We start from the raw sequence: 27605 nt of genomic DNA on the forward strand, positions 1-27605 counted from the left end.
AAGAAGAAAGAAATTGATACGGTAACAGAAACAGAGGGCAGTATCAATTATACAGCTATACAAATATCAACTATGGCAAATTTGATATAATGTCAAAAAAAAAAGAAAAAAAAAAGAAAGAAAGAAATTGATACGGACCATAGAAACAGAGGGCAGTACCTGTAGAAATTGTAGATCTATGGGCAGAAAAAAAATCCTGAGAAGAGAAAGCAGCGGGTGAGTAAAAGGAAATACCCATACAAATAGATGAGAAAAGAAGAGAGAGAGGTTGCAATACCTGTGGAAATCGCAGACCTAAGGGAAGAAGGAAAAAAAAATTTCCTTGAGAAGAGGGAGCAGCAACTGAGGGTGAAAGAAAGACAATACCCATATAAATAGATCTCTAGTAGCGGGAAAATAAAATTTTAGAGAGGAGGGAGATGGAAAATTTAGGAAGGAGATGAAATTTTGGAGAAGATGCAGGTAGTGAGGGATTTTGGAAATTTTGTTAACAGAGCAAAGAGAAGGAATTTTGGAGAAAATACGGGTAGTAGGGGATTTTGGGATTTTTGTTAACAGAGCAAGGAGAAAGAAATTTTTGGAGAAGACGTGGGTAGCGGGGACATTTTGGAAATTTTGGGAATTTTGCTTAACCAGAGCATATTACGTTTAGCAAGGGAATAGGGATTCAGTACTTTTAATAAGGAATGTCTATTCCTCATTTTAAGGAATAGAGATTCATATGGAATGATTATTACAAGTAATAAAAACTTAACCAAACAACTGTAAAGCTAAACCATATGAATACTTATTACATTACAATTGCTATTACAGTCTACCAAACGTACCCCTAATAATTCACTTGAAACAAAAATTAAAAATTTAGATGGACAAGTGGTGGAAAATTGGACTCTAATTGAAATTTAATTTAAACCTAATTGGATTTAGACTCTTCGATTTTTATTCTCAATAATTCCCTTGGCACAAAATTAAAAATTAAATAAGACACGTGGCGTGAAATTGAAAATCCAATTAAAATCTAATTGGATTTTGCTTTAACTTTGACTATTAATATTATGGGGCCAGAAAGTCAGACAGCCCTGGCCCACTTCAAACCGGGCCCAAAAGCCCACGCCGAGGATGTATGTAGGGTCCAAGGATGAAAGTAAGAAGCCCAGTGTCCAAGAAACTAGTCCGAGGACGACTCTGTCCTCAGACATCCGAGACCATAAAAGTGAACAGGCAACACACCATCAAGGGGGGTCTTCCTAAATAACCAAAGAGGAAAGAGCAAGTACCACGCGTTAGCAATGGAAGCACGGTGGAGGAGCAAGTCTGGAACGAACTGTCACCTCCACATTAAATGCCCACAACTAACGTCTTGGCCGCATTAATGAGGAGGGGACTCCAAAACAGTGCTAACTTGATTGCTGCAACCCACAGGAAGAATGGGAAGGTGGCTGATGGGACAGGCACTCAAGTAGTGGCCTGGTTGCTCAACAAATGTAGGGCTAGGATCAATTTAGAAATGAGTATATAATGTAAGGAATCCCTTTTGGAAAGAGGGGATGGGAAAAAGAAAAGGAAGACGGTAGCAACTTGTATTCTCCTAGAAGTAATTGTAACCAATCACTAAAGAAGTAATAAGAACTGCAAGCTCCCAAGAGAAAGGCCGAGAAGCATCATTGTTCATTTTTATCTACGTTTGTACTATTTAAATCCACGAGCAACCATGCATGGCCGTTGCATACCTTGCTAGAGCCTAGTTCTTGACCCCGCTCTCTATAAATTCATTGCAAGGCTAGCTGGGCTTGGGTCCACTCTCTCAATACGTAGAAAGGCCCGAACCTGGTCCCTACAATTGGCGTCGTCCGTGGGAAGAACTTGTGCATTAGTAAGGACAACAGCCAGGCATGGTAGGATCAGGCCCTCACCAAGGGAGTTCCCATCGGCATGAACCGGCTAAATCCCAGCATCAGAATAACTATGGTGACACCGGGCACGGCCAAAGCGAGGAGAACAGACGATTTCAAGAGGCAAGCGTGCATACCTCAAACTAGCAAAAGCCATACCCATAGGGGCGGCCACGTGCCCCAGAGGCACGATAATGGCCAGGCCACACGATCACAAGAGGTTAAGAGTCACGCATCCCAGATACAGGATGATAAGGTGGCCATGCAGCGAGAGATAGATGATTTGAAGAGAAAGCTGCGCCATGCACGGTGAAGGCAATCCGAACCCAGCCCTGACTTACCCTCTGACGACAAAAATGATGACGATTACAGGCAAAGGTCGAGAACACCCCCGAGTGAAACTTTCTCCCACGAGGATGAGCGCTACCAGAGGCATAAACGTGACAGCCCAACTCCTAGGGGCTTAGGAAGTGACGCCATGAGCAGGGCACTGGACTGGCTCTCCAAATCACCCTTTACGCGTCGCATAGAAGAGGTGGTGCTCCCTCGGCGGTTCCAGCAGCCAACCTTCACCGTTTACAATGGCAAAACGGACCCCATGGAGCATGTGAGCCAGTTCAACCACAGGATGGCTGTCCACTCTAAGAACAAGGCGCTGATGTGCAAAGTCTTCCCATCTAGCTTGGGACCTGTGGCAATGAGGTGGTTCAACGGCTTGAGGACGAATTCCATAGACTTGTACAGACAGCTGACCCAAGCCTTTGGTTCCCATTTTGTTACAAACAGCAGACCTCCTCAGCCCATGAGCACGTTACTGTCCTGACCATGCGTGACGGGGAGAATTTCAAGGCTTACTCGGACAAGTATTGGGAGATTTACAATGAGCTGGATGGCAAGTACGACGATGTCGCCATCAATACATTCAAGAACAGACTGCCGATGGGGCATGGCCTGAAGAAGTCCTTAACTGGTAAGCCCGCCACCAGCGTGCGGCAGTTAATGGATCAGATTGATAAAGACAAGCGGGTAGAGGAAGACTTGCTACAGGGCAAGGGGAAGGAGAAGGTTATCCCTCAGGAGAGGAGGGATTCCAGGTCAGACCGGTAGAACAATGCCCGTCCAAGGAGAGATTTCATGGAACAATCTGGGGCGACAAACGCCCAGACTGTCGACGCTATGTTCCAAGAACCAGTACACAAGGTGCTGGAAAAGATCAGGAATGAACCGTACTTCAAGTGGATGAATAAGATGTCGGGGGATCCTGATAGGCGCAATCAGGACCATTACTACCAATACCACCAGGACCACGGACATGCTATAGAGGACTGCAGAACCTCTGGAATTATCTGGACCAGTTAGTCTGGAAGGGGAAGCTGAAGCACCTCCTGCACCATTCCAACGGCCATCAGGGCCAGACCTACCAGGAGCCATGGAGGGACACTGCCATGAGGTAGCCCGCTGGTACGATTAATGTGATCCTGGCTGCGCCAGGAAAAATAGGCATACGCCTCTCGCGAGTGCTGTCTGTGACCCAGGTGCCTGCCAGGGAGTCCCAATCCGAGCCAAAGAAGGCCAGGAGAGGCTTTCACCCGACCCTAAGCTTTTCCGAGGAGGACAAGGACAGAACCACCCAACCCCACGACGATGCTTTGGTGATCACCCTCAGAATTGGGGACTACGACGTAAGAACGGTGATGATGGATGGTGGCAGCACGGCTGAGGTTATGTACCCCGACCTTTATAAGGGGTTGGGGCTAAAGCCGGAAGACCTAACGCCCTATAGCTCTCCCTTGATGAGCTTTGATGGGAAGCTAGTTATCCCGAAGGGTGTGATCAGGCTGTCCATCCAGACCAACCCGGAAGTAGTGGAAGTGGACTTTATAGTGGTGGACACGTACTCCCCCTACACTGCCATTGTAGGAAGGCCTTGGCTCCACACCTTGGGGGGCATTGCCTCTTCCCTGCACCAGAAGGTGAAATTCCCGTTAGGGGGCTGAGTCCTCGAGATCCGGGGATGCCAGTCCACGACAAGGCGGTGTATGGTGGCAGCCACCTCACATCGGCACGATACAGAGTCCTCGGCCACCGCGGCCGAAAACTTATAGCAATTAATGGCCTCAGTGGCGCCAACTGATACGGCCGCTGAGGAAGCAAAACATGAAAGCCTAGAAAAAGTGGTCATCGACGATAACCCGGAGAGGTTCTTTCGAGTCAGAGCCCAACTGCCTCCCCGGGAGAAGGAGGAGTTGCTTAAGTTCCTCAAAAGGAACCTTGACGTGTTCGCATGGGATCCCTGCGATGCAGTGGCGGAGCCAGGAAATTTTCTTAGGGGGGCAAATTAGTTATGCCTATATTGTGTTAATGGGTTAAGCCTACATTAGTTCTACCTACATTAGCTCAAAATGCAAAAAAACTCAAGTTAATTTGGCCCAAATTATGGCAAAAAATAATTTACTTTATTTCATAAACTAACTTTAAGTAAACTTGTGCCTACATTTTTTTCACCGTACTAAATTATTTGTACTTAGGTTTGAACTTACCTTTTTACATTCTAGAGCTTTTCTAAGTAGTTACATCTAATGTTTCAGCATTTAGGATAAAAAATTGATTAATAGGTATGAAATTTTGAAGATTTATACAATAATTTTTGTTAAAAAAAGAAGTGTGAACAATGAAGTGTAAATTACTATTTAAGCGCAATTAGATCAAATCAAACAATTAAACAATTATTTGTCCTCCTACTATTATCAGATATAAATAGATAATTTAATATTCTAATATAAACCACGTTATTATATATTATATTATTATTATTATTAATTGTAATGTACTGTGTAAAGAATATTAAATCACCGAAACAAAACTAATATATCTTATTATAATAAAAAAAATTTGCTAATTTGTCACTTAAAATGAAAACCAATATTATATATATATATATATATATAATTTTTTTTTGATGAAAAATCCCACTTGTTAGATTCTTGATGATTTTCCTTCTTTGCAAATCTCTTTGGACATTTTACCAAATGAAAAATAAAAATAAAAATAAAAATAAAAATCTCTTTGGACATATCTCTTGTAGTGACCCACATTGACGACTCCACGCAGTGGCGTAGCCAGGAAATTTTCTTAGGGGGGGCAAATTAGTTATGCCTATATTGTGTTAATGGGTTAAGCCTACATTAGTTCTACCTACATTAGCTCAAAATGCAAAAAACTCAAGTTAACTTGGCCCAAATTGTGGCAAAAAGTAATTTACTTTATTTCATAAACTAACTTTAAGTAAACTTGTGCTTACATTTTTTTCACCGTACTAAATTATTTGTACTTAGGTTTGAACTTACCTTTTTACATTCTAGAGCTTTTCTAAGTAGTTACATCTAATGTTTCAGCATTTAGGATAAAAAATTGATTAATAGATATGAAATTTTGAAGATTTATACAATAATTTTTGTTAAAAAAAGAAGTGTGAACAATGAAGTACAAATTACTATTTAAATGCAATTAGATAAAATCAAACAATTAAACAATTATTTGTCCTTCTACTATTATCAGATATAAATAGATAATCTAATATTCTAATATAAGCCACATTATTATATATTATATTATTATTATTATCAATTGTAATGTACTGTGTAAAGAACATTAAATCACCAAAACAAAACTAATATATCTTATTATAATAAAAAAATAAAGAAAGATAAAAGTGTTATTTGGGAAATGCTGTACAGCTATACAACACTTCTACTCAGTCTAGAAGTTTACTAGTCGGTCAAAGACTCAAAGTGTACTGCTTCACAATAGTGTTGAGCAGTTATTAGCAAATATAACAGCAATGTTAAGCAAACAAACGACAGAGCGGTAAGAGAGAAAGAGGTGTACCAGTGTTGCCGCCGGGGAGTGGCGCGTTACAGACTTCCAGCAAGCTGGCAGCGTGGTTAACTGGCCATGGCAAGCGACGCAATTGGAACAGTACACAGTAACCTAAATTTTTTTTTTTTTTTTTGAGTTTATATATGTTGCAAATTTGGAATTTATAAAAGGTGAATGAGGGGTTTTGGAGGAACGTGGGCTGATTATTGGGCTGGATAGTGGATTTTGTTTGTTTGTTTATTTTTATTTTTTACCGAATTTAATTTTTTGGGTTTTTTCCTTTTTCCCAAATTAAATTTTTGGGTTAAATTTCACTAGATTAGCTTAAAATTTTGAGTAGCCCATTCTAAATTTTTAAGATATTTCCAAAAAAATATTTATTTTAAATTTTTTTCAAAATTTTCGGGGGGCCAAGGTCCCCTCGGTCCTCAAGTGGCTCTGCCACTATGGGGCAAAGTAATCCAAAAATCCTATACTAAAGGGGTTTGGGAGGAGGGTCAGGGGGGGCAGCCCCCCCTCGCCCCCCTTTAGCTCCGCCCCTGACTCCACGTATTATAATTAGAGTCCGGTTAATGTATGCCTTTAGGGCACACATTAACCATTCATTTTAGAAAAAATTTTATGAAAAATTTGTCAAAATAATTAATCACTTTTTTGCTTTCAATTCTCATAAATTTTTAAATGGTTTAGTAATATATGCCCTAAAGGCACACGTTAATAAAATTCTTATAATTAATTTGTTTCTTTTCATACTTTTCTCCCATACTGTAGATGAACTTTGCACCTTTGCATTGCCTTTCCCTCTGCCAATCCCATTCCTTGTCACATTTGCTACACAACAAAGCTTTTAGACAGGTGCAAAAATACAAGCCCTACCCACCACCATCCATTGCCCCCATCTCGCTATAGTGGGCATCTTTATTATCAAACATGATACTACTTCCTTGTTTTGGGGCTTTCTAAGCATGAAGGGAATAGAATAGCAATGCTAGATGCATAAAAAAATTTTGACTACATTTTTGGCATTAGTTAAGTTGTAAAGTGTGGTTTTCATTTGGATCCGTCATTAAAATCACTTTTTTACCTATTACTACTAATAACTGTCACATTAGTAGGTGTCAAATTTTTTTGTGCCGCTTATAGACTTTCTCATAATAGAAAGTTGGAACAACTTTGTGCGGCTCTCCTTTGTTACCCTTTTTATAGGTAATTTGTATTTTGAAATTTGTTCTTTACACAACTCTAAGTTTAAAAATAACATCTTACAAAATAGTTTCATGAGACCTCTCTCTTACAACATATATGTATGGTTCCCTTATATTTTGGTTTCACGTGCTATGAGAGGATGATCTCATGAGACCATCTTAAGTTACTCTCTCCTAATTTTAAGGGTGGTCACATGATTTTTTTTATTACACAATAATGAAACCAAGATAAAATATACTAGTAATGATGCATAACTCGAGATAAACACAAATTACATGATGATATAAAAGAAAAAGTAATGAAAATTAATAGAAAGTCAAATTTCATAAGCAAATAAGGAGAAATTATTGGGTAGACTGGCCAATAATGTGAACTTTTTAAGCGGTATATTAATAACAATTTTTTTTCTAATTTTAGAAACCTTTTAAATATTTATTATTTATGACAACTTAAACAAAAAGAGTATAAACTATTATTATTTGAATTAGAAGAGAAAAATAAGAAGAACGTGTAAAATTGTAAAAATAAGAAGAACATTTAAGAGTGTCTCAATTAGAAGACACATTAAAAAAAAAAAAATGAACCATACATATCAACCCATAACAACTTTATAATCATAACTCATAAGTTGCATTAATAATTAATAAAAGGGGATATGTATTTATTGTATTCCTCGAAATGGAAGCTGAAAAAGGACTTCTTAGTCATTTATATTTGATAGTTTACATTTGCTGTAGTATTACTTACAAGTTATACCATTTAATATTTTTAAATTTTATGCTAATTTTGACAAATTTACTATTCGATTATATTTTTTTTTTATATATTCTCTATACTTGCAAAATTTTAAAGTGATCAACGATTAATAATAAGGTCATCAAATAACTGTTTAAATTCAAATTTTTGTAATTTAAAATAATATAAGATATGAGTTTATGGGTTGAATAATAAGTAACATCTGCTTGGCATAAAAATTAGCATACATATTAAAAACATATCAGGTGGTTTAACATTGTGTTTTATATAAAATCACGCAGGGAAAGGGAAGATGGTTGGGATTTTCTTTGGAAGGGACTTCTAATATAAATTTCATGCATTCCAACGGAAAGTGAAAGCACTCTTACATCAAACATAAGTATGCCACATGGGACAAAAACATAAATTACATGCGAGGAAAAAGTATCGTGGCTGGCGAAACCTCAAAATTTTGTTGGCATGTAGTAGGCGTAATTAGCCGACTTGAGGGGGACGCTGCGTTCATCGATTGAGACTAAAATCAAAGATAATAATAATAATATTGATTTTTTTAATCAACTGCAAATCTAAAGATAATATTGATTTTAGTTCAATCAAGAATATGATTTTATACGAACTTTATACTATCAAATATTATACAAATATGTATACTAACACTACAAATTTTACTATAAGAAATATTATGTTTACAATAATTTTACATCAAATCTTAGGTAACAGGCTGTTAATGATTCTAACTTTGGCCTACCACTGATATTATATTTTTAACTACAAATAATGCCAGTTTTAATGTACATATATTTTAATGAAAAAATAGAGAAGTTTAATTTCTCTCAAACAACTTATAGAGAAGAAAAACAACTGCTTGTTTGAACCAAGAAGAAGAAAAACAACTCCTTCAAGTTTTTTGACAATTAGGTAGGATTTTGTATGTGATGCACTCTTGTTTTCCAACAGGAGCTTGTAGTATGAAAGATGTAATTCCTCGTTTAATACAAACGAAGCGATGGTTGGTAAGAGTAGTAAATACATAATGACAGTAAATACATAATGCTCCAGCTTTTGTGGAATTACCAACAAACTACGATCAGAAAGGAAAACTACTACGGTCTTCCCATGATAATTTTAACTTCAAATTGACAAAATTAAAAAGTTTCTTCTTCTTAATAAAGCATCACATTTTGGTTATTGTGTCATCTATTATCAACAATGATTGCAACCTTGAATCAAAAGCGTCCCAAGAAACTTGTACTAGAAAACATATCACATAACCAAACCAACATGTGAATGTAAAAATAAAAAATAAAAAATAAATGTGCAAACCCAACCAGATTAAAAAAAAAAAAAAAATCGGAAGAAATGATGGATTTAAAATCTACTATAAAATTAACCAAATGTCATTCTTGAATACCATTGTTGTATACTTATATGCTCTCTCTCTCTAGCATTTTCATGTCATTAGTTACATGTGACAGTTACAAGAAAATTCAGAAATTAACTAAAGAAATAGTCATACTTGTTAGGTTCTAAAGATTTAGGAATTTATATATTTAAAACTCTAATGTGTAATGTTGGCAAACCATGATCAAAACAATATGTTTAAGTCTTGTTTAGGCTTGCTCAAAGTTGGGTCTTTCATGTAAAGTTGGAATCGAGAGGCTGCAGATGCATTGGTGCATTTCGGCCTGGCTCGATCGATCGAAAGAAAGACTCGATCGATCGAATCTCGGGCAGAATGTTTTTCTGTAGACTATTCCAGCTCAGCCCCAACTCATTAAACATTTTGGGTTTTCTGTTTTTACTTTAGGTATATAAAGAAAAACCCTAGCCACGTTTTTAGAGTTGCTCTTGTTGTATTATTGCTTATACTTTTCTGTTTTGTGTAAATCTCTTGTGAGATCTAGAAGAGTTTTCATTTACACAAAGCTTAGGGTTTTCTAGGTAAAGATTACTTCAAAACCTTGATGATCAACTCGGTTGCTGCCACTGGAGCTTAAAGAATAACAAGCGTGGGTGCTTGTAGCTGATTGGAGAATCCAAGAAAGAAGGAGTCCGTGGATTCAGAGCTTGCACGTGGTCGTGTCAGTAAGTTCTACTGGTGGGTAGCATTAGGAAGTCAAGCGGAGAGCTTGTAAGTCCTTTTGTATGAACTTCAATCCTTTCATAGTGGATTTAGGTTTACCTTGAGGATAGCTAGGTCAAATCCTCCCTAGGTTTTTTACCGGTTTGGTTTTCCTGGGTGATCATATCTTGTATTATTTTTTATTCTGCTGTTTTATACTTTTGATATGATTGTATGTTTGTGATAACCTAGAGTTGCATAATTTGACTAAGTAACAACTTGGCTAATTAACTAGGTTAATCTGGTTGGTTTAAGGGGTCTAAAACCGTTCAAGTGGTATCAAAGCGGGTAGCTCTCTTGTTGGAGATTTTTTGATCTCTGAGTTGATCCGTGACCCCTGTTGTCATGGATTTTTGGAAAATCATTTTGCTTATATATCAACTTGCCTACTTGTTGTCTTTGCCTCTTGTTGTTTTTGTTAAATCTTTACTTGAGTTGATTTAATCATATGTGATAAGAATTATTTATGCTATATTGCTTTAACCGCCTTAAAGGCACGTGATTCTTGTCTTTGGTATTTGGATAGTGGTTGTTCCAAGCATATGACAGGGAACAAAGGTTTATTCAAAACACTCTTTGAAGGAAAGATTGGAACAATCACTTTTGGAGATGGAAGCAAATCTGTGATCAGAGGCATTGGAACTGTGGATATTTCAGGATTGCCAGTGTTTGAAGATGTTTGGTATGTTGATGGACTGAAGGCCAATTTACTCAGTATAAGCCAGATTTGCGACAATGATTTAAATGTTCTTTTCACCAAGTATGAATGTGAGATACTTGATGGAGGAGGTGACTGTATGTGTGTTGGTGTAAGGACAGCTGACAACTGTTATGGCATAATACCAAGTGTGAACAACAAGTGCTTTAGTGCAAAGATTGATCAAGTTGATTTGTGGCATCAACGGTTGGGACATGCCAGTCATAAGCAGTTAGAAAAGATTTCCAAATGTAAGGCAGTTATTGGTTTACCTAAGTTTGAGAAGATAGATAAGTGCATTTATGGACCATGTCAGATAGGTAAACAAGTGAAATCCAAGCATTCATCTGTGACTAGTGTTCAAACTTCAAGACCTCTAGAGCTACTGCACATTGACCTCATGGGTCCTGCTAGAGTTCAGAGTTTGGGTGGAAAGAAGTATATTCTAGTTGTTGTGGATGACTTTACTAGATATACTTGGGTTGTGCTTTTGAAAGATAAAGCTGAGGCTCCTGAGAAGACGATACATCTGTGCAAAAAATTGCAGGTTGAGAAAGATACTGTGATAGCCAGAATAAGAAGTGATCATGGAAGAGAATTTGAGAATACTAAGTTGGCTACTTTCTACAATGATTAAGGCACTCATCAAGAGTTCTCTTCACCCAAGACACCTTAACAAAATGGGATTGTGGAAAGGAAAAATAGGGTTGTACAGGAGATGGCACGGGTTATGTTACACAACAAAAAGTTGCCAAAATCCTTCTGGGGAGAAGCTGTCAACACTGTTTGTCATACCCTCAACCGAGTGTATTTCAGACCTGACTTCAAGAAAACTCCCTATGAATTCTGGGGAGGGAAGAAGCCTGTTGTCAAATATTTCAAGATATTTGGCAGTGATTGTTACATTCTACGTGATAGAGAGAACCTAGAAAAGTTTGATGCAAAAAGTGACAAAGGATACTTTCTAGGATACTCTTTCACTAGTAGAGCTTATAAAGTGTACAATTTGAGAACCAAAACAGTCATGGAATCTTCAAATGTTGTGATAAATGATGAAGTGTGTTCAGAAGCACTTTTAGAAAGCACTACTCTTGCTCAAGATAAGTCTTTAGAAGTTGATGATTCTTTTCCTGCTGAGTATGTTGGGAAACATAGTAAGGAAGAGCTATTAGTGTTGAATGATACAGTTTCAGTACCATCCAATTTAGAACCATCCACTTCGGTTCGTGAAACTCAATAGGTACAAAGTGAGCTCAGTCCTCCATCTGAACAGAAAGGTACCTTCACATCTTTAGTTAAAGGTCCATCCTCTCGAGTGAGACTGAATCATCCCACCACAACTATATTAGGTAGTCTAAATGATAACATGAGATTGAGATCAAAAGCCTTGAATGTGATTACTCACTCATGCTATGTTGATGACAAAAGACTGGTTTTGTTGTAGCTCAAATTTATGTTAATGACATTGTTTTTGGTGCTACTAATGATTCTCTTGCTCATTCTTTTACAAATGAAATGAAAGCGATGTTTGAAATGAGCATAGTTGGTGAACTAACTTACTTTTTAGGTTTGCAGGTAAAGCAAACGGAGTCAGGAATCTACATCAATCAAGTTAAATATGCAAGAAATCTGGTTAAAAGATTTGGACTAGACAAGGCTGCTCATGCTAGAACACTAATGGCTACTAATGCAAAATTGACAATTGATCCTTCAGGTGAGTCTGTTGATGTTACTTTATATAGAAGCATGATTGGATGTCTCTTATATTTGACTGCTAGTCGGCCTGATATCTCTTTTAGTGTTAGTGTTTGCTCTAGATTTCAGTCTAATCCTAAGGTTTTTCATTTAAATGCTGTTAAGAGAATTATAAAATATGTGAGTGGAACCTATGATCATGGATTATTTTATAGCAAGGAGTCTAATTTGTCTCTTGTTGGTTTTTCTGATTCTGATTGGGCTGGGAATGCTGATGACAAAAAAAGCACCACTGGGGGGTGTTTTTATGTAGGAGCCAATCTTGTAACTTGGATGAGTAAGAAGCAAAATTCTGTTTCTTTATCCATTGCTAAGGTAGAATATATTGCTACTGGGAGTTGCTGTTCTCAGCTCATTTGGATGAAAAAACTCTTAAGTGATTATGGGATTCCTCAAGACGCCATGGTTGTCTATTGTGATAATTCTAGTGCTATAGATATATATCTAAGAATCCTGTTCAACACTCTAAGACCAAACACATTGAACTTAGATATCACTTCATTAGGGATCTGGTTGAAAAGAAAATTCTTTGTCTTGAGTATATCCCTACTGATCGTCAAAATGCTGACATCTTTACCAAACCGCTTGATGGAAGTAAGTTGGAGACACTTCGTCAAGTGATTGGTGTGCTTCGGTGTCCCTAGTCTCGTTAGGTTCTTGGTCCTTGTGCTTCATTGTTAATTTCTTTGTGACCATTGCTCTTTGGTTTTTGTGTTTTTTTTTTTGTGTTTTTATTCTAAGACTTGCATTGCATTACATTCATGCATTTCATTCTAGAATTTATTTGTTTTCTCTTTTTTTTTTTTTAAAAAAAAAAAAAGGGAAAGCAAAATATGTTTGGCACTATTTTTCTTGGACTTTGAAAACAAGGTTGGTCAATTTATTTACACATAACATGTCTTATGTATCTTGTTTAGCTTTGATGAACTTATTTATTGCACTTGACTAGTTGAAATTTTGTAGTGCATATTGTGTGGGAAAGATGTTTATGGTGTTTATCACTTTGTCTTGATTTTGAAGTCACATGTTATTTGACTGTCGGACTTGATCCTTTTGAGAAAGGCATAAATAACCATCTCACCACTGTTCACTAGCCAATCATGAACACCTTAGTGCATTTCATAAGATTTTGTGCTCGAGAAAGTATAGTACATGCACAAAAAGAACATAAGATGTAGCCTCGATTAATTGCTTAATGCTTAAAATTGGTGTGTACTATTAGGCTTGATGCCATTTCACATAATTAAAATTGGTGTATACTATTAGGCTTGATGCCAATTCACAAAAAAAAAATAAATAAATAAATAAAATAATGAGGCAAAATTTAAGAAACTTACATGATTGCAAGCTTATGTTCTAGGAGATGTGGGAGTTATATGATGTAACTCTTTAGGTGATAGTCTCTTTTAAAATTCTGTGTGATGAACTTTGTAGACTTTGTGATTGATTTCTATTCACATATCACCTTACATGTATCTCAAGTTCTTGCTAGTTTGCACATACTACACAAGTTACTCTTTGCTAAACACTGTACATGTAATTGCGTGTGTTTTTGGTCTGACCAACCAAGTTTGAAAATACCTTGAGTATTATGCAAAACATTTTGTTTGCTTGAGAACTTGAAGGGAGAATGGCTAAAACTTTCTTTGGAGAAACTGGAATTAAAAATTTGGGTTTTTAAAAACGCATTCCATTACATCTCATACTCATGCATTTTGTTTAATGCTTTGAGGAGTTATTTTCAAAAACTGGTTTGAGTTTTTCAAAACTGTAATTTTTCTTAAATTACTGTGAGCCGCTGTCTGTTTCGATCGATCCAAGCTGTTTTTCGATCGATTGAAAATATTTAAAATTCTTTTAAAAATCTCGAATTGATTTGATCGATTGAATGTAATTTTCGATCAATTAAAAGTCGTGAATCAGGTTTTTTAAAACACTGTTCTTGACTGATTCAAACACTTTTTCAAAAAGTTTTTTTCAAACTTTTCTTCTCTCTTCGACTAGGTAAGGCTCTACAGTCAATTTTTTGTCATTTTCCTCCAATTTTTTGCAAAGATTCTTTTCCCTGAAGCCGGTAAGTCTCTTTTGCCCTTCCTTTTTGAGTTTATTTACATTTTTCATGCATTTACACTCAAATTTTCGGACCTTTTTCTTTTTGGGATTTTTGTTGATTTAAGCCCAAATTTGTGCAATTGATCAATGGGTTTTTATGGGGACATGATATAAACATGATCTTGCTAGTTTAATTTGATCAATTTTGGGGTTTGTGAAAAATTGAAATTTCTAGGGTTTGTATTAATTCCGAATTGGGGATTTTGTTCAATTAGGTTGAAATTGATGAAATTGGCTTGTTGTTTTGATGTAATTAAGCATTATAATCTGTGTGTTGTGTTATGTAATGCTCAATTCATCAATCTGTTTCAAAATTCTCAAGTGGTTTTTCAAATTTTTAGGGTTTTTGTTAGAAACTCTATGCTCAAGCCAATTTTGTGCAAATTAAACTTAATTTGAACTTTGCTTACTGCATTAGTACATGCATTATGACATTGTGGTTGTTCATGCATCATATAAATTTTTGTTCTATCTCTTTTTGTGCTAACCTGCAGTCTGTCCTTGGTCTTTGTGTTATTTTTTAGTTTTCTCTTTGTATCTCTGTCCTTTCCTTAGCACTATGCCTAGGAAGACTAGGGCTCGTAGGTCTGCCCCCTCACCTACTCCTTTCCTTCCTTCCTTTGACCGTGAGAGGTTTCTGAGTGAGAAAAACCAAGAAACTTATGAGAAGCTGAACCTTAAGAGAAAGATTTGGTCTGAGCGTTCTGTCATCTTAGATGAGCTTGATCCTGCCATTAGGGTAAACTTTGAGCGTTGGGGCTGGTTACCACTGTTGGATGTTTCTGATCCTCCTCCTCCAGCTTCCCTGATTAGAGAGTTCTTCTCGTACATCTTTATCCGTGTCTATGATTCCAACACTTTGGTAAAGAATTTGATACGAGGCGTAGAGTACTCCATTACTCATTCGATAGTGGCTGATGCTCTTGGGGTACCCTTGGTCCAGCACCCAGTCTATCCTTATGATGAGTCTCCTGTTTTGAGTGATGTCATGTCTTACATCACTGGGTCCTCTATCCAGTGGGGTTTTGATCCTAGGATCACCTTTGCTGAGCTTTTTGAGTTGCACTATATCTTCTTTAGGATAGCGTGTCATTCTATCTGGCCCATCTCTCATCTTCACACCATTCCTCTCGAGCGGTGTGTATTTTTGTACGCTCTTGTCACTGATACTCCTATCAGTTTTCCTCATTTGTTTCTTCGTTCTTTGAATGAAGTTTATAGGAGTTCATCTTCTTCACATGCTCTTGTTCATCCTATTTTCATTCATAGGATTTTATTTTATCTTGATCTTAGTGGTTTTCCTTCCTCTGAGCCTATTCATGTGATTGCTCCTATAGGTGCGTCTTTTCTTAGGTAGAGGGCTGCTCACCTTCGAGCTGGTTCTAAACACCCTAGGTCTGAGCTTTCTGGTTTTTTACCTCCTCCCTCTTCTTCTACAGGTCCTGCTAGTGAGGCTGTTCCTGATCCTGATGCTGCTGCTACTGTTGATGTTCCTCCACCTCCATCGGATGACTTTGATATCCGTCGTACTTTGGAGACTGTCATGACCGTTCAGGCGGCTCATGGTCAGATTTTGGTGGACTTGCTTGACAAGATCCGTGCATTGCGAGCTGATCTAGCACATCTTCGTTTACCCTCACCACCTCCTTTTGATGATGGATTGTAATTTCCCTTTGGCATTCCGTCACAAAAAGGGGGAGTAAACTTTGTAGAGGAGTTTTGTAGTTAGAGGGAGAGTTTTTTTTTTTTTTTGCTTTGAGGAGCTAGTGGAGATATTAGATTGTATCTAGGTGCTTCACTGTGTATATCATTTTTTTTTTTTTTGGATATTCATGTCAGGGGGAGTTACATTTTTTTGATATACATGATATATACATGATTCTTGTGTCTTTGGATTCACTGTTTATTGTTTTATATTTATGAGATTATTCATTGATATATGTTTCTGTGTGAATCATACAAGAATGTTATACCTGTTTATTTACTATTTTCTGCCACACATGCGTTCATGCGTTTGTTGAGTGTTTTAGGAATATACAGGTTGATTCAATTGAGCTGCTGTCTACATTTGCAACTGATGGATAGTAGTTAGAATTGAATTTTAGTTTTTATGAGCATTATTTATGTAAAGGGCTTTCTCTTGTAAACTTTGAGCTTTAGTTTGTGTTTTGTCATGGATTGCCAAAGGCGGAGTTTGTTAGGTTCTAAAGATTTAGGAATTTATGTATTTAGAACTCTAATGTGTAATGTTGGCAAACCATGATCAAAACAATATGTTTAAGTCTTGTTTAGGCTTGCTCAAAGTTGGGTCTTTCATGTAAAGTTGGAATCGAGAGGCTGCAGATGCATTGGTGCATTTCGGCCTGGCTAATCGATCGAAAGAAAGACTCGATCGATCGAATCTCGGGCAGAATGTTTTTCTGCAGAATATTTCAGCTTAGCCCTAACTCATTAAACGTTTTGGGTTTTCTGTTTTTACTCTAGGTATATAAAGAAAAACCCTAACCGTGTTTTTAGAGTTGCTCCTGTTGTATTGTTGCTCATACTTTTCTGTTTTGTGTAAATCTCTTGTGAGATCTAGAAGAGTTTTCCTTTACACAAAATTTAGGGTTTTTTAGGTAGAGATTACTTCAAAACATTGATGATCAACTCGGTTGCTGCCATTGGAGCTTAAAGAATAACAAGCGTGGGTGCTTGTAGCTGATTGGAGAATCCAAAAAAGAAAGAGTCTGTGGATTTGGAGCTTGCACGTGGTCGTGTCAGTAAGTTCTACTGGTGGGTAGCATTAGGAAGTCAAGCGGGGAGTTTGTGAGTCCTTTTGTATGAACTTTAATCCTTTCATAGTGGATTCAGGTTTACCTTGAGGATAGTTAGGTCAAATCCTCCCTAGGTTTTTACCGGTTTGGTTTTCCTGGGTGATCATATCTTGTGTTATTTTTTATTCCACTGCTTTATACTTTTGATATGATTGTATGTTTGTGATAACCTAGAGTTGCATAATTTGACTAAGTAACAACTTGGCTAATTAACTAGGTTAATCTAGTTGGTTTAAGGGGTCTAAAACCGTTCAATACTAAATTAACATATTTTGTATGAACTTAAATCCTTTCATAGTGGATTCAGGTTTACCTTGAGGATAGTTAGGTCAAATCCTCCCTAGGTTTTTTACTGGTTTGGTTTTCCTGGGTGATCATATCTTGTGTTATTTTTTATTCCGTTGCTTTATACTTTTGATATGATTGTATGTTTGTGATAACCTAGAGTTGCATAATTTGACTAAGTAACAACTTGGCTAATTAACTAGGTTAATCTGGTTGGTTTAAGGGGTCTAAAACCGTTCAATACTAAATTAACATATCTATGTATATTATCAGAAAGCGATAGGCTCACAAGTAGGTAGAACAACCCAAAAAAATCATAATTTAATATTACAATATTAAATTGGAAAAATCTATCGGCAGATTTGAGTTCCTACTCCTATATGAGTTTTCTCTTTAAAAAATGTAATATTTATTTTCAAAGTTGGTATGTAGTCAATTAAGTCACAGAACAGTTTGTACGATCACACTGCTATTGAGACATAGGTTAATCCTTCTGAAGGGCACAACCTCGCCAATGCAAAATCTGATAGATTTGCATTCCATTGCTCTTCTAGAAAGATATTGGAGGATTTGAAATCCCAGAAGATAATCTATTATATAACTATTACACAATGTCTTTTTTTTTTTTTTTTTAATAATCTATTACACAATGTCCATAGCATGTCAAATAGAATACTGATATATCTTGGACTTCCATTACCAATTTTAACCATCCCCTCTCTGTCTCTTTGTCTCTCTCTCCTTTCTTCAACATGGGGAATCAAATAAACAGAGGGAAAATAGTATACTAAAGAACACCTTGAACTCCTGGCAGATGGTTACCTGGCCATATCTGCAATACTATGAGGTTGTTTGGTTTTTGTGTTTCCATCACCCATAACTCTATTTCCATCACTCATAACTCAGTATATGTGGGTCCCACGGCTGAAAAGTCTATTTGGCATTGTTTCCAGTTTTTATTTTCATCACTCAATTCTTTAATTTTTGAGTGATGAGTTATAGAAATTGAAAACACATTTTAGGTGTTTTCAATTTTATATGGCATTTTTGTAATTAAACACACACTGAGAGACCCACTGTTAAAGCAACAGCCGCAACTTTTGAACCTTTTTTTTTTCTCTCTCACTGGGTTCGGTGAGTTTGGGTGGTCTTCTTCTTCTTCTTTTTTCTTTTTACTTTCACACTGGTCTTCTTCTTCTTTTTCTTTTCCCTTTCATGCTAGGTCTGGTCTGGTCTTCTTCGTCTTTTTTTTTTTCTTCTTCTTTTCTTTCCTTTTCACATTGGGTTTCTGGGTTTGGTTGCCTTTTTTTTTTTTTTTTTTTTTTTTTTTTTTTTTTTTTTTTTTTTTTTTTTAAAACATGTTCATCCACACAAAAAAAAAAAAAAACTAGCCGATTTCAAAGACTCCATACTAATCCAAATCCACACAAAAATGACCAAATTATCAATTATTAAGCTATAAATACAAGTGATTTTTTGTTGAAACTTTGATTTGGGTACCTGAATTTGAAATAGAAGCAAGTGTCTTTGTGGAAGAGAAGGGATAGGGAAGGTGTGGAAGTGAAGAGAGGAAGGCCATTGGGACCCACATCAAGGGTGGGGTCTTTTTCGTCCACGGCGAGGCGCTGCGCTTGAGCTTGTGCTTTTGAGACCGCCGCATCGACCTCGGTCGGTGCGGTGTCTTCCCTTGGTGGCGGTGGTGGCGAGGCTTGGAGAGTCCATGAATGGGGTTTTGAAGTCTCTGGTTTTGCGAGAGTAATAGGGCTGAAGGAAAAAGGAAATGAGACTAAAGTGATATGAAATGATGAAATGGTGTGAGGCGGGTAGGCTAACAAGAATACCTGACATGGTCTCAGGTATGGTCCCACAAAAAGTAGAAAAAATTGAGTGATGAGAAGCTAAAAACATGTGCCAAACGGGTGGGGTATAGAAAATTGGGGTATTTTAAGTGATGTGTGATGAGTAACGAAAATTGAGTGAGGAGTGATGAGTGATTGTTTTCAAAAAACCAAACAGCCCCTATGTGTTTGTTTGGCATGATTAATTTTGCTAATTTATTTTACTATTTAGCTTATTTTTACTACTATTAATGAGTCCCACTGCACTTTTTGGTACTATTCATGGGTTCTACTATTCTATTTCAGTTAATTTTTACCTTTATTTACAGTGCTCTCAGCAAAAAGTTTTCAACTTCAGCAAAATAAGTGAATTCCAAACAAATGCTATAAGTTTTTAAATTTATACACTATCAAAATTAAAAGCTAATTTTGTACACCAACTCATCAGCTCTGTCAAAGATCTCTCTTAGTCACCTTATAAAACCGAACTTAACAATAGCCTTAAATCACCAAAAATCATAAGTTTTTTTTTATTTTTTTATTTTTATTTTATTTTTTAATTTTATATTGATGAAAATACTTTGTAAGCTTTATATCAAACAGACAATGTGCAAACCCTAAAAAAGTGAACAATATTTTATGAGTTGGCCAAAGAACAAGACAAAAAACGAAATATGGTAAGCAAAATGTTAGGAACTTGAAACAATGTCAAATTAGGTCAAACAGAAGTAAAGTTGGGCTAGACAAAGGAATTGTCGATTGACACTGACTGGCCCAATTGGCACTTCCTCTCAAAATTAGAGTGCCGATTGGCACTCCTTGATCAAATGGTATGAAAAAAGAACAATAAAATCTAAAAAGCCTACTAACCCTAAATTCATTTTGTATTGTATGAAGGAAAAGGTAATGTCTAGTTTCTAATGAAACAAATTTTATATAAGAAATTTTAACTAAATTCTTCTTTATATTTAAAGTCCATTATCATTATATATATATATATATATATAAACTTCATTTTTCCTACCTTTCGAAATGTAAAATGACTAATTGAGTTTTTTTAGTTAAGTTTTACAAACATATTTTTTCAATTTATAATATACCAATCTACTTAATGTTATTGTGACATAATCGATTTAAGTATGATTTTATTAATTCTAATTTTGAAAAACTTCTTTTTGTAGAAAAAACTAAGTCCCATTTTATCAATTTCTCTCTCATTTCTTCTTAAAAGTCTTCCATATCTCAATTGATATTTTTAATAAGAATTTATGACTAAAAAAACATTATCTACGATACAAAATTATAATAGACAAGAATAAAATAAATTTTAGGAATAATAGAATTTAATTTGTCAAAGTCACTATTTGAAACATCATTTGTTAGTAACATAACTAAATAGCGTCAACCTACCCAAACAAAGATGGAGTTAACATACAACTCAACAAATTAATACTAATTCAACCAAAATTAATTTTGCATAGAAAATCAAATATCACGATTCATGCATAAAATTTTACAAAAAAAATATGAAATTCGTTTCTAGTATTAAGAGGGATAAATTGTTTGGTGTATGGTCATATATAGAATTGAATGACTAGTTGACAATATATTATGTGGGGGACTTTTTCACAAAATTGAATCATTGTCGTAATGAAAAATTGATCATCAATGATGGATTTCTATTTACCTAAAATTTTGTGGCCTTGTTAGGGGGCGGAAAGAGAACAAACATGAAACAAATCATCTATAATTTTATTTTAAATTTTTTTTAGTATAATTAATTATTAAATTAAAATTTTGGGAGCATTTTTTTCTAATAGGAGGCATTCCGTAATGGCTTAAATGGCCATGACTAAGAGCCGGCCCCAATGAGCAAAATATTATTCATCATCTTTGAGAAAATTAAAACCTTATCAAACTTGATTATTCAACTCTAACACCACTCTATTAATACAACTCAAATTTGATTAAATTACAACTTTTACTACATTTTATTATAACATAGGACAATTTAAAACCTAACATAATTCACTGGACTTTCTCCAACAACTGCTTTAGAGTGTGGACATAATTTTTGTTGGCATTATGCCATAAGATTGATCAACTGGTTCCTGAGTTATCTTTAGCAACTCTAGTTGAAACCTTTCCATTGCAGGCAGTGGCAACCATATTGGTACTACAACCCCATCTTCACCTTTGTTGTTTTTGAACGTTGCATAGAAGCTAACAAATGGTATGGCCCCGCTAGGACCCCCATAAACCGGCTTCCCCCACCCAAAATCGATCCCTGAAAGCCCAACTTGTGTTGTATCAGCAACAAGAAAGTTGCCAGCTGTTATACAAGGAGGACGTCCTTTGATCACCATAAGATCTGCCAGTGACCTTATGTACTCTTCACTCATTTCTGCCTTTGTCTTTTTGACCAACTCTAGTGCATATCCTAATGGATTTTTACGTAGTAATTCAGCCTTGGAAATTACAGTAGGGAATGCAAATGCATTCCCATAATATCCATTAGGCACTTGCAATTTCATGCGTTGCTTACCACGCAAATTGATAAAGCATGATAAACGAACAACATCATTTGGATCAAACTCAAGCGCGATCGTGCGGCATTTCCATAAAAAAGCAGTGAGTATCTCAAAGGTAGAGCATGTCTGAAGTTGTGGAGGAAGATGCTTCCGTATCGATCTCATCTCTTTTGGACCAAAAAAGAAAGACCAATGGACCATGTTGTTGTTCTCTATTATTGTTGTGCTTTTGTTGTTATTCACCATCTCGTACTCGTGATGTATACAAGTAATTCTTGGTGGGTCTCGTGCATTTAAGATATGTCTTTGCCATACCGGTTGTTTCGATGGTACACATGAGCCCCTTGCCATCTCTGCAATAGTGTTGAGGAATTGCACCAACCCAAGTGAATCACTGATAGTGTGGTTTAGTCGTACCGCAAAGATGAATCCTCCGCATGTCAAAAGGGTCACCTGCAATTCGTTAGATGACAGTTTAGGCTACCAAGAAGAGGACAAATCCAAAAAAGGTGCCTCATAAACAACATATTAAATAAATGTTAGCTATTTCAAATTTTACCACAAAAACTTTACAGATAAATTAAATGTAACAAAAATATGTTTGGTATTGCATAAAAAACATATTAAGTGTGCATTTGGCTCTAGATTAAAAAGTCAGTTTATTTTACTATTTAACTTATTGTTTTCTACTATTTATAGGTCATACTGTACTTTTTGGTATTATTCGTGGGTTCTACTGTACTATTTCAATTAACTTTTACCTTTATCTACAGTACTTTTAGTAAAAAAGTTTTCAGTTTCAGCAAAATAAGCGAATTCCAAACAGACCCTAAATGAATGTTTGAATTATTTTTTTAATGATTGATGATCCTTCATTTATAAGACTTGTATGGTAAATCTATTATATTTTTAACTTCACAGAAGTGCCAATTGAACTACATAACTTTTAACATCATTAATTAACAAGAAATGAAAATGCCGATGCATTTAAAGGTAAGTTCCCCCCCCACCCCCCCCCCCCCCCCAAATAAAAACCTACTCGCAACAATAACAAGTTTACAACAACAAAAAAAATTATAACAAGAGTAAAATATGTTCAAAAAAGTCAAAGACATTTGACTTTTGATTGAATTCATAATATATATTATGCTACATAAACTTTTAGGCATTATAGTTTTACACATCATTACTTTAATATTTATTTTTAATTTAAACTTAAATTTCATATATTCTGTATTTAAACTCTCCATTAGAATCTTGGTATATCATATTTTCTTTAAATTGTAGACTATATAATTTCATATACAAACACAATCATAATAAATGCATAATACTTTAACATTTTTAGAATAATGCTAGAGATACAAAATGTTTTACAAAAAAATTTACAAACTGCTAACGTGGTGAGTAATTATTGATAAATAAAAAAAATGATATTAATAATGGGTTTAGATGAAGACTAATAAGAGGTTGGCCAATTTAACATTATGTAAAAATGTTGTAAAATAGTTTATAACTGTACAAATACAAGCATAATAAATGTCTCAAATGTTTGACTTTTGGTTGAACTCATAATATTGTGTCACATAAACCTTTAGACCTCACAATTTTATATGTCATTATTCTAATATTTATTTTTAATTTAAAATTAAACTTTATTCTATATTTAAATCCTCCATTAGAATCTTTGTATATCATATTTTCTATAAATAAGAGACTATATAATTCCATATATGACACAGTCATAATATATAAGTGCGTAATGTTATAAAATATATTTACAAACAAAATCATAATAAATTTCTATTAATAACTAACATGATTATATAATTTTATATTAAAATATAAAAAATTAACAATAAAAAAAATCATATTATATTGAACTTTTTCGTGTATGGCATAGTCCCCGAATAGTTAAGTTAGGATGTATTGAATTTTAATAAATTTTAAGTAAAATGCTAATGTGGCAATCACTTATTGGATGGTGTAAAACATAAGTTTTACACCCCATCCTTATAGAATTTAATCTCTAAGTTTATATAGCTCTTAGTCCTCCTTTCAAAGAATTTATTCACCTTAAAAAATCTTACTCTTTAAAAGAACACCATTCAAACATTTGGATTGGAATAAAAAGTTAATAATTTCCATAATTATATTTCTTAATTTAAACTTATATAAAGAAAATAAAAGATGAGGATTTTTATTAATATATAGTAGATAATATGATTTGAAAAGTTATTAAAGTTGTCTATTAACTTTTCAAAATAAATATGTTTTAAAATACTTCAAAAGTGTATAAATGATTAATAAGTTCTCCAAATAGAGTCCGCACTAGTCTTTATTCTTAATTATTATATGTGGTGTATTCAGTGCCTGATGAAAATATTTAATTTAAGAAATAAAATGTTACCTGTGAAATAAACTATCAGTTTTTATTCTAAAAAAAAAAAAGAAAACTATCGATTTTATGAGAAATGGAGAGGAACTAACTAATGATATTCAAGGAATATTAATTAATTCGAATTTGGGCAAAGTAATCAACACCATATATATTGGTATTGGTTGTACTGACAGTATGTACCCTATGAACTATTAAACTGATACCAGTACCGGCCACTTTGAAGCATACATGATAAAATATACGGCTATGTCATGGAATTTTGGGGAATTTCGATCGGAACAAATAATTAAAAAATTGTTAACAAATTAAAACAAATGTCATAAAACATGTTATTTAAACATATTAATATATTAGGTTAATATAGTTAGGTAAAAGTTTGGGATTACGGGATATTTAGATTTTAAATTATATGTAAATTGCTGTAAACTCAAAATGGGACATACTAGTATTAACTAGAAACGAAAGATTTAGGGGGTGTTTGGTTTAGCCATTTTCATCACTCAATTTTCAATTTTCATCGCTCATTACTCAAAATTTGTAAGCCCCACCAATAATTTTCTTGTTTACCTTAATTTTTATTCTCAATTATTATCACTCAATACTCAAAAAAGTGAGAATGAGTGATGAGATATTAAATCAAGTTTTATGAGTTTTCAGATTTTAAAAAATTGAGTTAAGAGGCAAAATAGTAATAACATGCACAAAATAGGACTCACATGTGATGAATTGTCTCATCAAGTCAGATGGTATTTATTGCTGAAGAGAAGGGTACCAAGGGCCCCATCGACTGAGTTATATTTTGCTTTTTACTAACCAAAAACAGAGGAAATATCAATTGCCAAACAAAAATTTGAGATGAGTTCAGAAATTATGAGTTATGAGAATGAGTTTACGAATTGTGAGTTGTGAGTTATAAAAATTGAGATATGAATTAAGAAATATGGGTGAGATGTAACCAAACAGGGTAGTTCTTTGAATTAAACTAAAATGACATTGAGTACGGTATTAACTACTTTGATTTAGACCCTAACAATGGTTTAACCAGCCCACTATATTAAAATTAACCTTCGAATTCAGAATCTATGGTATTAATTTATAACTTGGAGTGGAGGGAATTTAGCGACGACTTTAACATATGTATACCTGAATGAGTAGCAAAGGGCATCCAAGTATACCATTAGAGCCAGGAACATCTCGTAGAAGCTCATCAATATATGGGCATGGTGGTTGTATTGTGTCACCAAGCTGCTCCAGTGTGATGTCTGCATCAGCTTCAACGAACAAGATTCCTTCTCCGGTGCAATCCACCATAAGTTTCCGGTTACATCCTTCCCTAAGCCTACCTGCAAAAGGGTAATAATACACTAGTGCTTTAGCTAGAGCTGCTTTGATGACTTTCGTGGGGTCTTTATGAACCATCAATGGATTACTGTTTGAGTAAAACATTATAAATGGAAGCTGAAAACGAAGGCCTTCTTGGTCATCTATGTCTGATAGTTGCTTTAACTCATAAGGTGTTCGTTCTGCAGGCACAATTAACTCCGGCTCGCAATGTCTCACTGAGAATACTAGAGGGGAAGAAGGTGGCATAGACATTTTTTGTGGGTGCAAAATGAATAAGTAAAAGAAACAGAAAATATATGATTAAAGTGGACGAGGGTCTTCTTATATTTATATCCATCCATTGCTTTTCTTGTATTACAATCGAAAGTAAAAGCTATTCAGCAGAGAAAAAAAAACAGTGAAAGCAAAAGCTCTTACATCAAACAAAAGTATGCCACATCGGTGGGACCATAAACATAAATCATGTTACAAGCATCCTCAGATACCCACGTTGCTAAGGACGAATACTTGCATGGCCACGTTGACAAGAAGATTTTCGTAGCCAGCCACGTTGCTAAAGAGATATAGATGACGTTTCCTAATATCACTTCTTGTTTAGATTGGTTTGGTTTTAATTGTTTAGGATCTGTGGTTTAGATTGGTATTGTTTAGATTAGTTTGATTTCAAGTTCCAATAAGCTAAGCATTATCTTAGCAAGGGTTTCAAATAAAGGATGAGCTATGATAGCTATCCGATATAGGTTGGTAGTAAGTTTATCATTATCTTGTAATGTGTATTTATATTCAGAAGTATGAAATGGAAGGGCAAATCAGTTTATTCCAATTAAATTCTAAAGGAGGCTCAGTTTCCCTCGAAGAAAACCACTTAAAGCACCCTCAACCATTTTCTAATATCTATTTCATCAAAATAGGTAAGAGAGGAAGAGGTAGAGGATGTTGAAAGAAATTTAGACCTCTTAACCCAACCAGATTAACCTAGTTAATTAGCCAAGTGATTAACTTAGTCAAATTATGCAAATCTAGGTTATCACAAACATACAATCATATCAAGAATATAAAGCAGCGGAAAAGTAAATGACACAATAATATGATGACCTAGGAAACCACACAGTAAAAACTTGGGGAGGATTTGACCTAACTATCCTCAAGGTAAACCTGAATCTACTATGTGAAAGAATCGAAGTTCATACAAAAGGACTTACAAGCTCCCCGCTTAACCTCCTAATGCTACCTACCAGTAGAACTTACTGACATGACCACGTGCAAACTCCGAATCCATGGACTCCTTCTTTCTTGGATTCTTCACAAGATACAAGCACCCCCGCTTGTTATTCTTTAAGCTCCAATGGCAGCAACTGAGTTGATCATCAAGGTGTTGATAATATCTCTACCTTGAAAACTCTAAGTTTATGTAAAGGAAAGCTCCTCAAGGATCTCACAAAAGATTCACACAAACCGCAAAATATGAGCAACAAGAGCTTCCCTAAAAACGTGGCTAGAGTTTTCTTTATATACTAGGAGAATTAGATCTGAAACCCTAATCCTTAATGGGCTTGGGCTGAGTTAGAAATTCTGCAGAAAAAAACATTCTGCCCGAGATTCGATAGATTGAGTCTAATTTTCAATCAATCGAGCTAGACCGAAAGTCACTAATATTTTTTGCAGCCACTCGATTCCAACTTTACATACAACGCACACTTTGAGCAAGTCTAAACAAGACTAAACAATCTGTTTTGATCATGATTTGCCAACAATACATATTAGAGTTCTAAATACATTAAATCCTAAGTCTTTAGAACCTAACAGATGTGAAATCCAAGTTGAACATAACAACTTGGTATCAAAGCCAGTGATGGAGGAGCAATGTATCAGCCACATTGAAGCCGAGCTTGGAGCATTAAACTGCAAGCATGATAACGTGATGAAGCAAATGCAAGAAATGTTTTCTGCTCTAAACTCTCGATTAAACCA

At 35.2% G+C, this 27605-nt stretch overlaps 1 protein-coding gene and 1 long non-coding RNA gene across 2 annotated transcripts in view; both read right to left on the reverse strand.

Annotated features, from left to right (window-relative positions):
* Positions 1 to 626, reverse strand: part of LOC136069848 (uncharacterized) — a 3540-nt gene extending 2914 nt beyond the window's left edge. Inside the window, exons 1-2 of the long non-coding RNA XR_010631050.1 lie at positions 278 to 626; positions 160 to 196 (exon numbers count right to left, since the gene is read on the reverse strand). This is a non-coding gene — a long non-coding RNA (uncharacterized LOC136069848). The remainder of the gene's footprint in view (positions 1 to 159; positions 197 to 277) is intronic.
* A 20624-nt stretch (positions 627 to 21250) lies between these two features.
* LOC111995561 (methanol O-anthraniloyltransferase) lies at positions 21251 to 26018 on the reverse strand. Its single transcript, XM_024027465.2, has 2 exons — positions 25434 to 26018; positions 21251 to 22342 (listed from the first exon to the last, which is right to left on the reverse strand). The coding sequence occupies exons 1-2, from the start codon at positions 25884 to 25886 to the stop codon at positions 21413 to 21415; spliced, it is 1383 nt and encodes a 460-aa protein (XP_023883233.1). The 5' UTR covers positions 25887 to 26018; the 3' UTR covers positions 21251 to 21412.
* Between the last annotated feature and the right edge of the window lie 1587 nt (positions 26019 to 27605).

This window comes from Quercus suber, unplaced genomic scaffold (assembly GCF_002906115.3).
Source record: "Quercus suber isolate HL8 unplaced genomic scaffold, Cork oak 2.0 scaffold_193, whole genome shotgun sequence".
Taxonomy (NCBI): domain Eukaryota; kingdom Viridiplantae; phylum Streptophyta; class Magnoliopsida; order Fagales; family Fagaceae; genus Quercus; species Quercus suber.